The sequence below is a fragment of the Miniopterus schreibersii genome (genome assembly GCF_964146895.1).
Source record: "Miniopterus schreibersii genome assembly, chromosome: 4".
Lineage (NCBI taxonomy): Eukaryota > Metazoa > Chordata > Mammalia > Chiroptera > Miniopteridae > Miniopterus > Miniopterus schreibersii.
The window spans coordinates 26,794,906-26,808,612 of record NC_138105.1 but is presented as its reverse complement, the minus strand read 5'-3'; the positions used below and the strand labels follow the sequence as shown (position 1 = coordinate 26,808,612).

At 33.5% G+C, this 13,707-nt stretch overlaps 1 protein-coding gene across 1 annotated transcript in view; it reads left to right on the top strand.

Annotated features, from left to right (window-relative positions):
* The window catches only part of ADAMTS19 (ADAM metallopeptidase with thrombospondin type 1 motif 19), a 219,024-nt gene that overhangs the window by 98,025 nt on the left and 107,292 nt on the right, over positions 1-13,707 (top strand). Inside the window, exon 8 of the mRNA XM_081135323.1 lies at positions 3,138-3,243. Coding sequence (XP_080991449.1) covers positions 3,138-3,243 — 106 coding nt within the window. The remainder of the gene's footprint in view (positions 1-3,137; positions 3,244-13,707) is intronic.

The following is a 13,707-nucleotide window of genomic DNA, read 5'->3' as shown; positions in this document are numbered from 1 at the left end:
CTCCCTGTCACTGCGATTGATGAACTAATTGATTCTCGCCCCTGTGTCCTATGGGTGCTGGCCACCTTTCCCACCTTCTCAAGTTCACTGTGGTCATGTTGGTGTAATCAGTCCGCCCAGCACTGCGTAATCATTCTGTGACCTCAATATTGATGACCTCTACTTCTGCCCTTCTTTACTCTCATGGCAATACCTAATTATGTCATGAAACTTCACCTCTGAAATCTCAGTCTCTAAGCCCCACCCTTTTATTACAGTTTCCAGTACTTTTTTGGAAAGTGTCTGTTCTTTTTCAGTGTTCGTTGATGTCCCCATCCTCCTAACAACTGGATTCCACTCTTTAAGTCGTCAGGCTCCATTTGACTGTACTTCTTAACTTATCTAGCACAGAGCCTACAAAAGTTCTATTCCTTCTTTCCCTTTCAGTTTTACTACCAACTCTTATATCCTTTGATTCTTCCTTTATATCTGATCTACAAAATCTCAACCCAAATTCAATCCAAATATTACTCTTCTCTGTTTTAGCCAGTAGGTTGGACACTCACACTGGGTATATTAGTGCTATTCCGGGCTCGTGCTCTCGACCACCATCTGAACCATCTGTTTTCTGATCCATTTACATCAAGTTTTCCACTAATATTTAATCAGCTGTCTTTCCCTTTCTCTCTGTTGTTATCCTAATATTTTTTTTCTTTTCCAAAAAATACTATTCAACTCCTACCCACCTTTGACCCATGCATCAAATAACATTCCCTCTTTTTCACTGAGACATACAAGAATTCAGAAAGTAATTTTCTTAAGCTATATCTATGGAAGTCCTACAGCAATCACATTCTATCGTGGAACTGGAAACATTTCTGTTAAAGTCAGCAGGAAAAACAAGGAGCTCAGTATCACACACATATTTCACCTGTTTGTTGGAAATCTTAGCCAGTGTAGTAAAATTACAGAAAAATATATAGTGTGTGTGTGTATTGCATATGGCTATGAGATTTAGTTGTGGTGAAAAAAGTGGTGAAATATATGAGCATCCTAAGGGAAATCTTGTACCACACAGTAGTTATTGGCATGCTAATTACAGTTGAGCTTAATTTAGTATTTTTGTGGGACTTTTAATCTCAAATTATATCTCTATAAAAAAGTTTAAAAGCTCAGGAGAATTTTAACACTCTATTGATAGGAGCTACTTTTCTTTTACCTTCCTTCTCTCCCTCTCTTCTTTCTTTTCTTTACTTATGACACAAGTTTAATTAACTCCCAAATCTTTATTTTCCATTTTTTGTTGTACTTATAAATGCATGACTTAGCTATCTTAAAATTCACATTATGTTTAAGAATTTTTAAAGTTTGTTGTTTAATGGAACTAGATAAAGAATGTTTTCGCCACTTCCTTTCCTCCCCTCCCCACCCCCTACCACATTTATCACTATATCCATCTTTCCTTCCTGCTTTATCTGATTTAACCCTGGAGTACTTTCAATTCCCTTAATAAGCAAAATGAAATAGTAGGGCTTATCATCTGTCCACTCATCCATTACCCACCCATCCACCTATCCATTCATAAAGAAGCCATTTAATCCATTTGTAGATTTAAAATTTCTATAAAATCTATTTTGATTTCTAAATATATAGAGAAAATAACATCTATATGTATATTTTGTCTCTTAGCAGTGCCTGTTATATTTTTAAAATAATATGCTTATACTATATTTTGCTTAAGGAATATATCTCATTTCCCCGATAGGCCAGTGAATACCAGGCCTTGACATTCTGTATGAAGGTTTGAATGAGTATTAGGTGATTTCAAATATACTTTCATCTAATCTCCATTTTCAGCCCTCCAGCAATGCCTCTCCTCCAACCTTGTGTGCCTCAGTTCTTGAGCCTCTCTGGAGTTCTGCCTCACTCATAAAATGCTTCTCCCTGTCATTTGACTGTGGCTCCACTAATTCACTTCATATTCTTCTGTGAGTTTTCTATTTTTCCTAAATATGGGCAAGGTGATTTATCCTTTTATTTAAATTTAATTATTCTTTACCATCACATTTTAAGTTTCTGGAGAGAGGAGAAAACTCACAAGCAGTCAGCTAACCACCTTTAGCTAGGGGCAACTCTGCACTAAATTGTTATCAAAAGCAAAATACACGTTGGCTGGTAGAAGGATTCCAAGTTGGGCTCAAACTCCTATTCTATCGTATTTAGTAGTCATGTGATTTTTGGAAAGTCATTTTGCCTGTTCAGGCCTTAATATTTTCATAAAATAAGATTAAATGTATTTTATAAGGATATGACAATTAGAGAATATACAATGAATTCAACCAATACTAGGTATTATTTGAATAACTGTTATTATTTGAAAATGCATTAAAACTTGCACTTAGAAGATTTCAATCCCTTGTGTTAAATTATATTAATTCAGAGGTATACCTGAGTTGGTAAAATAGTACGTAAATCTTTGGCTAAAGAGTAATCAGTGATTTCAGATATTATCATCTTTACTGATTATTTAAACCAAAAGATCAAATATCTTGTCAGAAGTTTTATCTTAAATAACACTTCAGTATTATATACTCTGAGGTCAGGCCTTCTTATTAGCCAAGACATTTTCAAAGGAAACATTTTCAATTTTGCAAATATCACAGATCATTTTTATGTCATATTACTTAAAATGGTATTTTACAACATTAAATTTCAAAATTTATTAACTCAAAATATAAATGTAAGTACAAGAATGTCCTATATGCAGTTTATTTTATTTTAAGCTATTTCTTTGAGGTTAGATTCTTCATAAGGATTAAAACACATTTAACATAATCATTTCTTTTTTATTTACTCTTCATTTATCCTAAATTACAATGAAAAGTGGTAATTATAAAATGTATTCTTACTGTATGCCCTTTGAGAATTGGATAATTGATAAAATAATTTCATTTAAAATATGAATTTCAAAAGACTATTAACAATTTATGAGTGACTTATACATATGCATTTCCCCCTAAAATTCCATTTATAAAGGCTAGATGTCATATTTTAGCATTGACATTTTGTTTCTTCACTTTTTCCTTCTTCTATTAGTAGTGAGCATAAGTATTTGCATTTTAATTTTGACATACATAATTAATGTTTGTGTTTTCTAGGTATAGCATACTTGAGTGGTATGTGTAGTGAAAAGAGAAAATGTATTATTGCTGAAGACAATGGCCTGAATCTTGCATTTACAATTGCTCATGAAATGGGTCACAAGTAAGTAAAAATTCTGGCTATGCTAGCAAATTAGCACATAACTTTGCAATTTGAGTTACTGAGTTACTTGTATATATATTTCGTTGTTGTTTTTCAAATCTTCACTTGAGGATATGTTTTTATTGAGTTTAGAGAGAGAGGGAAGAGAGAGAAACATTGATGTGAGAGAGATACATCAATCTGTTTCTTCCCCTACATGCCCCCATTGGGGATCTAACCTGCAACCTGGGCATGTGCCTTCACGGGAGAATCGAACACCCAACCTTTTGGTGTGTGGGACAACACTCCAGCCAACTGAGCAATCCAGCCAGGGAGCATATACTTTGGTTTTTTCCTTTGGGGTCAACTTTTTAAAAAATTAGGGAAACAAGAAGAGGTGGGGAAGACCTTCTAAATTGAAAAGGTGTTTTCTGAATTTTGTAAACATTCCTGATGGACTGAATAACACTTTATTGCATTATTAAAATTCTCCTCAGGACAGTAATTACGTGGCATATGATTGATTTCACTGCACATTTTCAAATGAAATAAACATTGTAATAATCATGACACTACAAAGCTATGTATATTTAAACATCTAAAGGGAACACTTTGTACAAGTTTAAATACTTTTAGTCTATAATAGTACCGATATTTGTTATTACCCGACACAGAGTAATGGAATTAATCTGCATGGTTTAGGGGTAATAATGTATTTGAAAGAGAATTAAACTGGACACACAATTAACATGTAAGAAATATTAACTATGACCCAGGCACAATCTAAGCACTTTACATCAATTAGTTCATTTAAAACTTATAAAAAATAAGGATCTCATTTTACAGATAATATTAATAATAGGAATAAATAATTAGTAATAGCAACGCTTATGCTATGTGGCAGGCACATTTCTGCATGCTTTGTGTATCTTTATAAGATTCCGGTGAGAGAGTGCATTAGAGTACCCGTCTTACAGGGGCAAAAACTGAAGTAAAAGGAAGTGAATTTACCTTCTCAAAGTTATAAAAACAGCAAGTGTTGGAGAAAGAATTTGAACTTGTCATCTAACACAGTCATATTATTCTGAATTTCTTTGGTATCTGTTTGTACTTTTCGGCGCTAGATCACTCATCAGTAAAATGGGGATAATACCTGTGTTATGAGGTTTGGTTTGGGATTCAAATGACATAAGATCTATGCACATATTTACAGGCAGTATAGTATAGTAGAAATAGCGTGTCTGGGAATCAGACTGAGCGTCGTCTGTAGGCTTTTCTACGTGGTCGCAGTATCAGCAGTACAAATGAAACGTATTTTAATTGGACTCGGATTTAGTGAGGTCCTTCTCAGGGAGGTGATCATTATGGAGGCTTATTTGGTCAAAGACATATTTAGTTTGGCTGGCAGTGTTTATAAAATCGAATCAGTTGCCAGCATTAAAAATATAAATTTGACATAAAAATTCAAATTTCCAGACCTGGCAACACGAGACCCACAGACCCATGCGGCAACCATTCCTCGGAGCTGAGTAGCGTCTGCACCCTGCAGACCGGGCCCATCTTGCCCAGCTCATCACAGGCCGCGGCACTCTCCTGTCGGACATCCGGCTCACTTCGTTTCTATTATAGGCCTGCACTCTAGATAACTGAGTAAAGTTAAGTTTGATTGGTGTAAGAAAGCTTAGAAGACAACTTATATAGGATATAACAGTGTTTGATTTTTAAAAAAATCATCTTTTTATTCAGGCAAATGAAATATAGGAAAATAAACAAGTCATAATTAGACAACTCAATGAATTATCAAAAACTGAATATACCTGTGTGCCCATAACCCAGTTCGAGTAATAAGACATTATCAACAGTGATGGATTTTTGACGTCAGTATTTAACTGTGTAGAGATATACTTTCATTTTTTCCCATGCAGGCTGCATCTTTTTTGAGTGCTCAAAAAAGAAAGAAACAAAAAAGAAGATAAATACACAAAGTCATCATTCTTTGGGATAATATGCAATGCAATAACCTCATTCAGTACTGCAGCCCACGTGTGGTGGGATTTAGAATCTGAATTTCAATACAATTTTTATAATTTAAAGATATTTTAGTTTAACCATAGCAGGAAAAACCATGTGCATCATTAGAATGAAAAATGTTTAGAATAATGTTTAAAGGCAAGAAAAAAGTTATCATTAAAAAATTTTAAGACAATAAATGCAAATTAATTATCAATATAATTCTTATAAATTAAATGCAAGTTTCTGAATAATTATAATTTTCACCTTTTAGCCATGCATTAACAGCTTGACATACGAGCAATCTAACTACATTTTTATGCAACAGATATTAAATGATTTTGTCAAGTACACTGAATAGTAGAAGGTTCACTTTAAAAAGTTATTTTACTTTTTAAAAATAGATATGTAAAATTACTTTATTCACTAGTTGTTTTTAAGTGTAGGAAAAACACGAATTAAAGGAACCAGCCACAATACATGTTACTTTACTAACATGTAAAGGCTTGGTCAAGAACCTACAACTACTTAAACAAAGAACTAAATGATATGATTTAAGGAAAGGCCACTTCAACTTTATGTAGTAGAAACATTGCTTTATGACCAGGAACTCAGGTTGGAATGGCTAAAATGGTAGTAAAATATTATTTTATTTGACTTTTATAGAACTGTACCCAAAATCAATAGAGATGTGCCAAAGGTATGTGTAATGCTTGATGGATTAAGACCAGGACATGTGATATATGCTGAGCTACTTCGTTGCTAAAAGTTCTCCTTACTAGTAAGTGGTATTTGTCTTGGAAGTAGAGACTAGTGTTTTCTTGATGCTAGAGATTAGGAGACAGTAGCAGTGAGAATAATGGTATTGTTATAAAGGACAAATAAACAGGAGGGAGTTCATCTATATAAATTTAGTGTGAGACAGAAAGCACAATGACAGAAAAATGTCAGTGAAAGCACCAAATCCTAGCCACTAGGCCACCAGGGAAGGTAAAATGCAAAGGGAGTGGAATACATGGTGACAGAAGATGATTTGACCTTGACCTTGGGTGGTGGGCACACATTGCAATTTATAGATCATGTATCAAAAATGTACACTTGAAACCAATATAATCTTAGTAACCAATGTCACCCCAATACATTTAATTTAAAAACAGAATTAAAAATGGAAGACAAGAAAGGAAAATGTGCATATATACATAGCTTCTCAAGTAGGGAAAGTTTTCACAGATGTTCGATCATTGTATCTGTGAATCCTGTGTATGTACACACAAACACATCAATTGAGCTCTTTTGTCTTAGAAAATTGCTAGTACTGAATAATGAAAAACAATCTTATCTATCATCTATTTTTGAAGAGAATAAAGGTAAGTGCTTATGGCATTAATCAGAAAATGGGAAAAAATATAGAGCTCTTTTAATTAGAGATACAATTAAGAGTCAACTACTGAAGTAAAACTGTTAAGTTCTTATTGTTTTTTACTTTTGGATTTCTTTTCTTTCTCTTTTTATTTCCTTCCTTCCTTCCTCCCTCTCTGCCTCCCTCCCTGCCTCTCTCCCTTCCTTTTTTTGTTATAGCTTCTTTCCCTATAGTTCCCTCTGTAGACAGAAAGTGGATCATATAATTCTGCAATCTACAATTTTAAATTGGCAGAATGATTTCATTTAAACTTGTCAATTCAAGAATACCTTTATAATTACACATGAAATGTTTCTAAATTGATTTGGGATGAGTGTACTTATATTTGTTGCCTTGAATTTGATTTCTAGAAATTCCCAGAGCAACACCACATATAGCTGGGAGAATCAATATGGGAAAATCAAAATGGGCCGCCAAGGGGTGAGAATTTGAGTAATTGAAGAGAATAAAAATTCTTCTTTTATTATTACAAAGGAATCTTAAACAATTCCAGCAAAAATGTTTTGAATTTTTCCATTTGGAAATTACCAATTTAAAAAATCTTATATGAAACTATATTAAAAATATAAGTTAGAATCATAGCAAGAGAGGAGAAATAAATGATTTACACCAACGTTTTATGTTTCCCTTTCAAAATTATTTTTCTTTTTAAACAATAGGTCAGGGGAGTGATTATTTTTCTTGGAGCCAAAAATTTCAAGAATGGAATGTTTTAATTGGTATTAAGTGTTTTTATATTTATGAAATATGAATGAGATCTTCATTAATTTACTGTGATGAAGACTAAAACTTTATTAATAAAAATATTCATGAATTTGACAGGGTTCATTGAGTGCATGCATATATGCACTCACTACATTTTACATATTTTATATGATCTTTATGAGCAGCAATTTGTTGAAGAAAGAAATTTTCCTTTGATTTTGAGCCATAATTTGTTACTAACATATTAATTGTGGTTGGATTATGGTGTTGAAGAAGAATGTCCCTAAGATCACCCTGAGGTTCCATGATTTACTCAAGAACTTGCATATAGATTAAAATCAGCAAAGGAAAAAGGCATAGGACAGGGTCCTGGAGATACCTGGCACAAACTTCTGCTTGTCCTTTCTCGTTGGAGTTGTACAGACAGTGCTTAACTCTCTTAACAACACTGTGTGAAAACATGCACAGAGCATTGCCAACCAGAGAAGCGAACCCCATCATTGGTATCTAGGGTTTTTACTGGATTTTGGTCATGTAGGCATGGCTGACCACCCACAAGGCAGACTTTCTGTCTCAGTCCCCTTCAGAGGTCAAGCTGACTCAAGTCCTTCCCCTAGCAAATGACATTGTTAGTATAAACTAACCACATAAACAGATACTCCTATCAGGCAGGATATTCCAAAGGCTTAAAGGTTACCTCCCAGGGGCAAGCAAGGACCAGATCCTTCTTTGGAATGTGTAGGTTTTGGACCACCCAAATTTGTGGAGTTAACTCTTTTTTTAAAAAAAAAAATTACCTTTATTGTTGAAAGTATTACAGATGTCCCCCTTTCCCCTCCATTGACCCCTCCACCCACATCCACCCCACCCCCCAGACCTTCCGGGCTATGCGTTTACTCATTTAAATGAAATCTTTGATGTACAATCACACAATATTTTTGAAATCTTAAAAAATATTTATTAGGTTGCTAAAGGCTATCTAGCAAAAATGATGTCTTCTTTTATCAGCAGATGTCTTTATTTATTGCGCTAAGTACTGTGTATTCATATCTAATACAATCTTTCGAAAACCTTGAGCTAAGAATTGTTATTATCGTCCTCGTAGAGATGAGGAAACTGAAGCTAAAAGAGAGTAATTTAGCAGCAGTTCTTTTGATTGATATCAAAGACGTACTTTTTGATCAAATACATTGTTAAGATTTTCTCTTAGTTAATTTAATCTTGTTATTTAACATTTTTGACCTACAGATATATTTTAGTAGTCAAATCTCATATTTCCTTTTATTATTTCTTCTACAGCTTTTCACAATTAGAAGGGCTTCCTCATTCTAAAATTAGGAAAACACATTTTTGTCCAGTTGGTTTATATTTTCTTCCTTCCCCTCCCCCTCTCTTTTTCTCTCTGTCTCTCCTTCTGTCTCTCTCTCTCCTTTCTAGCCATTTTACACTAGCCATTGAACATCTAGAATCTACTTTAGTGTATGTAGTAAAGTTCTTGCCATTAAATTTTGTTTTCTCAGTGACTGCTCAGTAAATGACCTTACTATTCAAAATGTGGTTGTGATGATGAAAGGAGCTATGCCAGAATATAGATAGTATATTTCTGTAAAAAATAGTTCCCCTAATGGCAGCCAGGGCATAGACTACACTCTGAGTAACCCTATCGCATAACACATTAACTTTAAGCCAGTGTTGCATCGGGAGTCATGTTTGAGTTGCCTGAGCAATCTTAACTTTAGCCTGAAAGATGGTCTGTACTTGAATCATATGTCTCTGTCCTCATATGTTTGTGCAGAACTTTTAGACATAATTCCTGGATGCAATCCACTGAAAATAATAAGAGTTGTTCTTTTGATCAAATATTTTGTGGTATTTTATTTTATTTATTTATTAATATATCTTTATTGATTTCAAAGAGAGGAAAGGAGAGGGAGAGAGAGAAACATCAATGATGAGAGAGTCATTGATCCGCTGCCTCCTGCACGCCCCCGACTGGGGATCAAGCCCGCAACCCGGGCATGTGCCCTGACCAGGAATCGAATCGCGATCTTCTGGATCCTAGGCCAACGCTCAACCGCTGAGCCACGCCCGGTATTTTTGTGGTATTTTAAATTGCTTTGTTATATAAATATATATACACACACTATATATAGTATATATGTGGTATATATTTCCCTTTTTTGTTCTATATATGTTGTACATATTACATATATCACATCCTCTTTTCTTTAGGGCCACAAATATTTCAGTTCTCTTTGTGAATTCCAACCAAAAGTAAAATAACCCCTTTAATATTGGGTAAGCCTTTACTAAAAGCTTATACCAGACCAGGTCTTAGACATAAAATATATGTTTAAAAGTAATTGTAATAACATAATCCTGTGAGTATTTTTCTGACCTTACTAAACCTGTAGATTTATTGGACAGCAAAACTTTACCCTGGCTTGGCACATTGAGGCCAAAGACTTAATGCTCCCTCTTGAAGAAGGAAGGCAAGAATATTAGCTTTAATTTAGAGATGATGGTTGCTAAAGGTCACATAGCTAATAGGTGCCTGCGTGGATGCTCAAAGTCAAGTCTGTCCAAATCTAATGCCCATGTTATAAATTACTGTGCTATGCCAGAAATGCTGAAGGGCACTTCTAACTAACTTAATTTTACTCAACTTACTTCTGGGCTGGGCTGCATTGTCTGCCCCACCCTGTTTCTTCATCCATACTTCAGACTATGCTTCCTTTCATTCTTAGCACTCGAGTTTTCACAGTGTTTCTAATGTAGCATGGTTCTTCACATGCTGGTCATTGTCATATGCCACTCACTCTGTCTGGAATACTCTTATATTCCATCTTTGAGTAATTATCTCCTAATGATCATAATTTATATATCATATCAATAACCATTTCCTACAATAACCATTTCTTTGTGTAGATCAAACTCTATATTAAATACTTAATAGTGCCATCTCTTTATAAATGTACATTATTCTTCTGTTAGATATAAAATTCATAGGTTGTAAGTTCCCAGAGGTAATGCATCAAGTCTATGTTCCATTATTAGTAGATTTCCAATGCATTTGATTGTGCTCAGTACGTATTAGGCATTCAATAAATGCCGACTAAATAAGTGAATGCTTTCATATAGTAATTATCTTATTAAAATATTTTTATTCGTAGAACATTAATGAAAATTTATTAGAGAAATACATACATTTAGAAATTTACACACATATTTTTGACACATAGGTAAAAAAAAGAAATAATAGCAAAATTACAATATTCTCAGGTTGAAACAATAACAATATAATATTTAGCAAGCTTTTAGCATGCAGATAAAGCAACAGATAGAGGAGAAGGAATAACTTTAAATATATATTATATATATGGAATTAATGACCTAAGTTTTCAAATTAAGAAGTTAGAAAAATAACAAAATAAAAGAAAGTAGAAGGAAGATATCATAAAGACTAGGAAATAATAAAAAAAAAAATGCAATGAAACTGAACAACAAAGCTAAAATTAGATCTATTAAAATGTAAATAAAATTGACAAATATAAGATCAACAAAAAAAAAACAAGGGCACAATTCAACTTGTATTAGAAATGAGAAAAGGAGGCATAATGCAGATACTGAAGACACTGAAAAGAAACTTGTACATGGAATACTTTCATGGCAAAAAATTAAAAACAGATGAGCCCTGGACAGTGTGGCTCAGTTGTTAGAGTGTCATCCCATAGGGATGAAAGGTAGTAGGGTCAATTCCCTGTCAGGGCACATACCTAGGTTGCGGGTTTGATCTCCAGTCAGTGCTTTTAAGGGAGGCAACCAATTGACGTTTCTCTCTTACATCAATGTCTGTCTGTCTGTCTGTCTCTCTCTCTCTCCCCTTCTTGCCTCCCTCCTTTCCTCTCTTTAAAATTAATTAAAAAAAAAAAATCTTCAGATGAGGAAAAAACAGATGAAATAGAAAGATTCTAAGGAAATATGAGAAGAGCATAAAGCTCTATAACTAAAGAAATTGAATCAGCACTTTGGAATCTTCCCAAAGAAAACACCAGATTTAGACATAGGAATAGGTTCAGAGAATAAATAATACTGTTAATCTAATTTTTCTAGAAAATGAAGGAATATTCCCCAACTCATTATTTGAGGCTAGTATTAATGTAATATAAAAATTAGAAAAGGATGACTATGAGGAGGAAAATCACAGCAATTTTTATCTAAAAAGGATGCAGAAATGACAAGAAAACCTTTTTCAAATAAAGCAGCAATGTATTAACAAACAAAGGTAATATAAAGGACCAGAGTTGGCTTTATATCAGGATAGCAAAGGTCATTCATTTATCATTTCAAAATATTAACCCCCACATTAACAGATTAAAGGTAAAAACTATACTATCTCAGTAGATATAGACAAAATCCAATAAAATAAAATTTATATTAACCAAAATCATGTATATTAACCAAAATCAATGAGAAACATCATTTTTAATGGCAAAACATTAGAAATTTCCTCTACAAGATTAAGAAACAAAACCCAAGGATCTCTACTTCTGTTACGTATTGGGGTCCACAGAAGTTCGGCATGACAGAAAAACTAACAAGTGTAGGATGAAGACGGAAGACAGAGCTATTTTGGTTTGCCAATGATATGATTGCCTACATAAAAACATGATAGAATGTACAAATGAAGTATGGGATAAATTGATGATTTTAGTAAGATTGTTGGATATAAGACAAGTATACAAAAATCAAATGTCAACACAAAAATACAAAATATCATTTTTAAAAAGGATACTGTTTATTATAGTAAATAGAAAACACAGAGTACTTAGGAATAAATCCAACAAAATATAGGAAACTCGATACCACTATTAAAATGCATTAAGTTAGCCTTGGCCAGTGTGGCTCAGTTGATTGGAGCATCTTCCTGTGCACCAGAATGTCGTGAGTTCAATTCTTGGTGAGGCCAGATGCCCTGGATTCGGGCTTGATCCTCAGTAGGGAGCATGCAGGAGGCAGCCAATCCGTGTTTCTCTCACATCAATGTTTCTCTCTCTCTCTCCCTCTCCCTTCCTTTCTCTCTAAAATCAATAAAAGCGTATTTTTAAAAATCTTAAGAAAATAAAATAAGTGATTTAGAGGTTCCTGGAAATTCCAAAAAATATACTATCACAGTTTCTTTATGGAAGTCGCAAAGTATTTCCAAAATTTATATATAGATGCAAATTGCCAAAAATAGCCAAAATATTTTTGGGAAAGGAATAGACGAAGGTGGAGGCAAAGGCAGAGGAAGATGCAGAGGACAATAACGTGGGAATCTTGCTCTAATGGAGATCAAGGCCTGTTATGAAACTATAGTAGCTGAGACATTTTGACGTTTATGCAGATATAGATAGTTAAACCAAAAGAATAAAATACAGAGTTATAAACAGGTCCAGGCCTCCCTCGAAACCTGATGACTGACCATGGTGTCACTGCAGGCCAGCAGAGAAAGTTGACTATTCAGAAAAATGTGATAGTGCATTTGGTTTTCCACAAGTATAAAAATGAAATTAAATACCTTCATATCATTTCTAAAAATCAACCTCAGTGAAATAAAGAGTGATAGATCACAGATAACACTTTTAAGAGAAAAACGTATGAGATTATCTTTAGGACTTTAGCATTGAAATGATTTCTGAAACAGCACACTTTTTGCGTGTCTTTTTTTGGAAGACAGAGGGATGAGGTCTGACAGAGAAGCCTGACATGGATCTTAGGATTGGTCTTGTTCAAATTTCTTATTTGCGTGATGTTTCCTTTATACTTAAGTTACATTAGAATGCATAACACACATACAGACACATATATCTATAGTATGTATAAACACATCATAACATACTTGTTTTTATGAAAATATTTCATATTTTTATAATGAAAATAAAACCAAAAAGGAGTGGCAAGTGAGCATTATTTGTGTAATTGGAAAACTCAAGACAATCTAAAAAACACCTATTATAATAACAAAAAATTTTTATAGACCTGTTACAACACTACATAAAAATTTTTGCTTTCCAATGCATAAACAACAGCCACTTGCAAACTATTAAGAAAGAAAAAAATAAATAAATGTATAGTGAAGATAGCAAAAAATAGAAATTTAAAGATAAAATACCTAGGAATATACTTACAAAGGAATGTACAAAACTTATAAAAAGAAGAATTTGTAACTACACAGAGAGTCATAAAAGTGGTTTAAATAAATGGAAAGACATTTCCTGGTTTGGAATAGGAACAGTCAATATTATAAAATGACAATTATCTATATATAAATGTAATGTGATCTGCCCAAAAATGCCAATATAATTTTC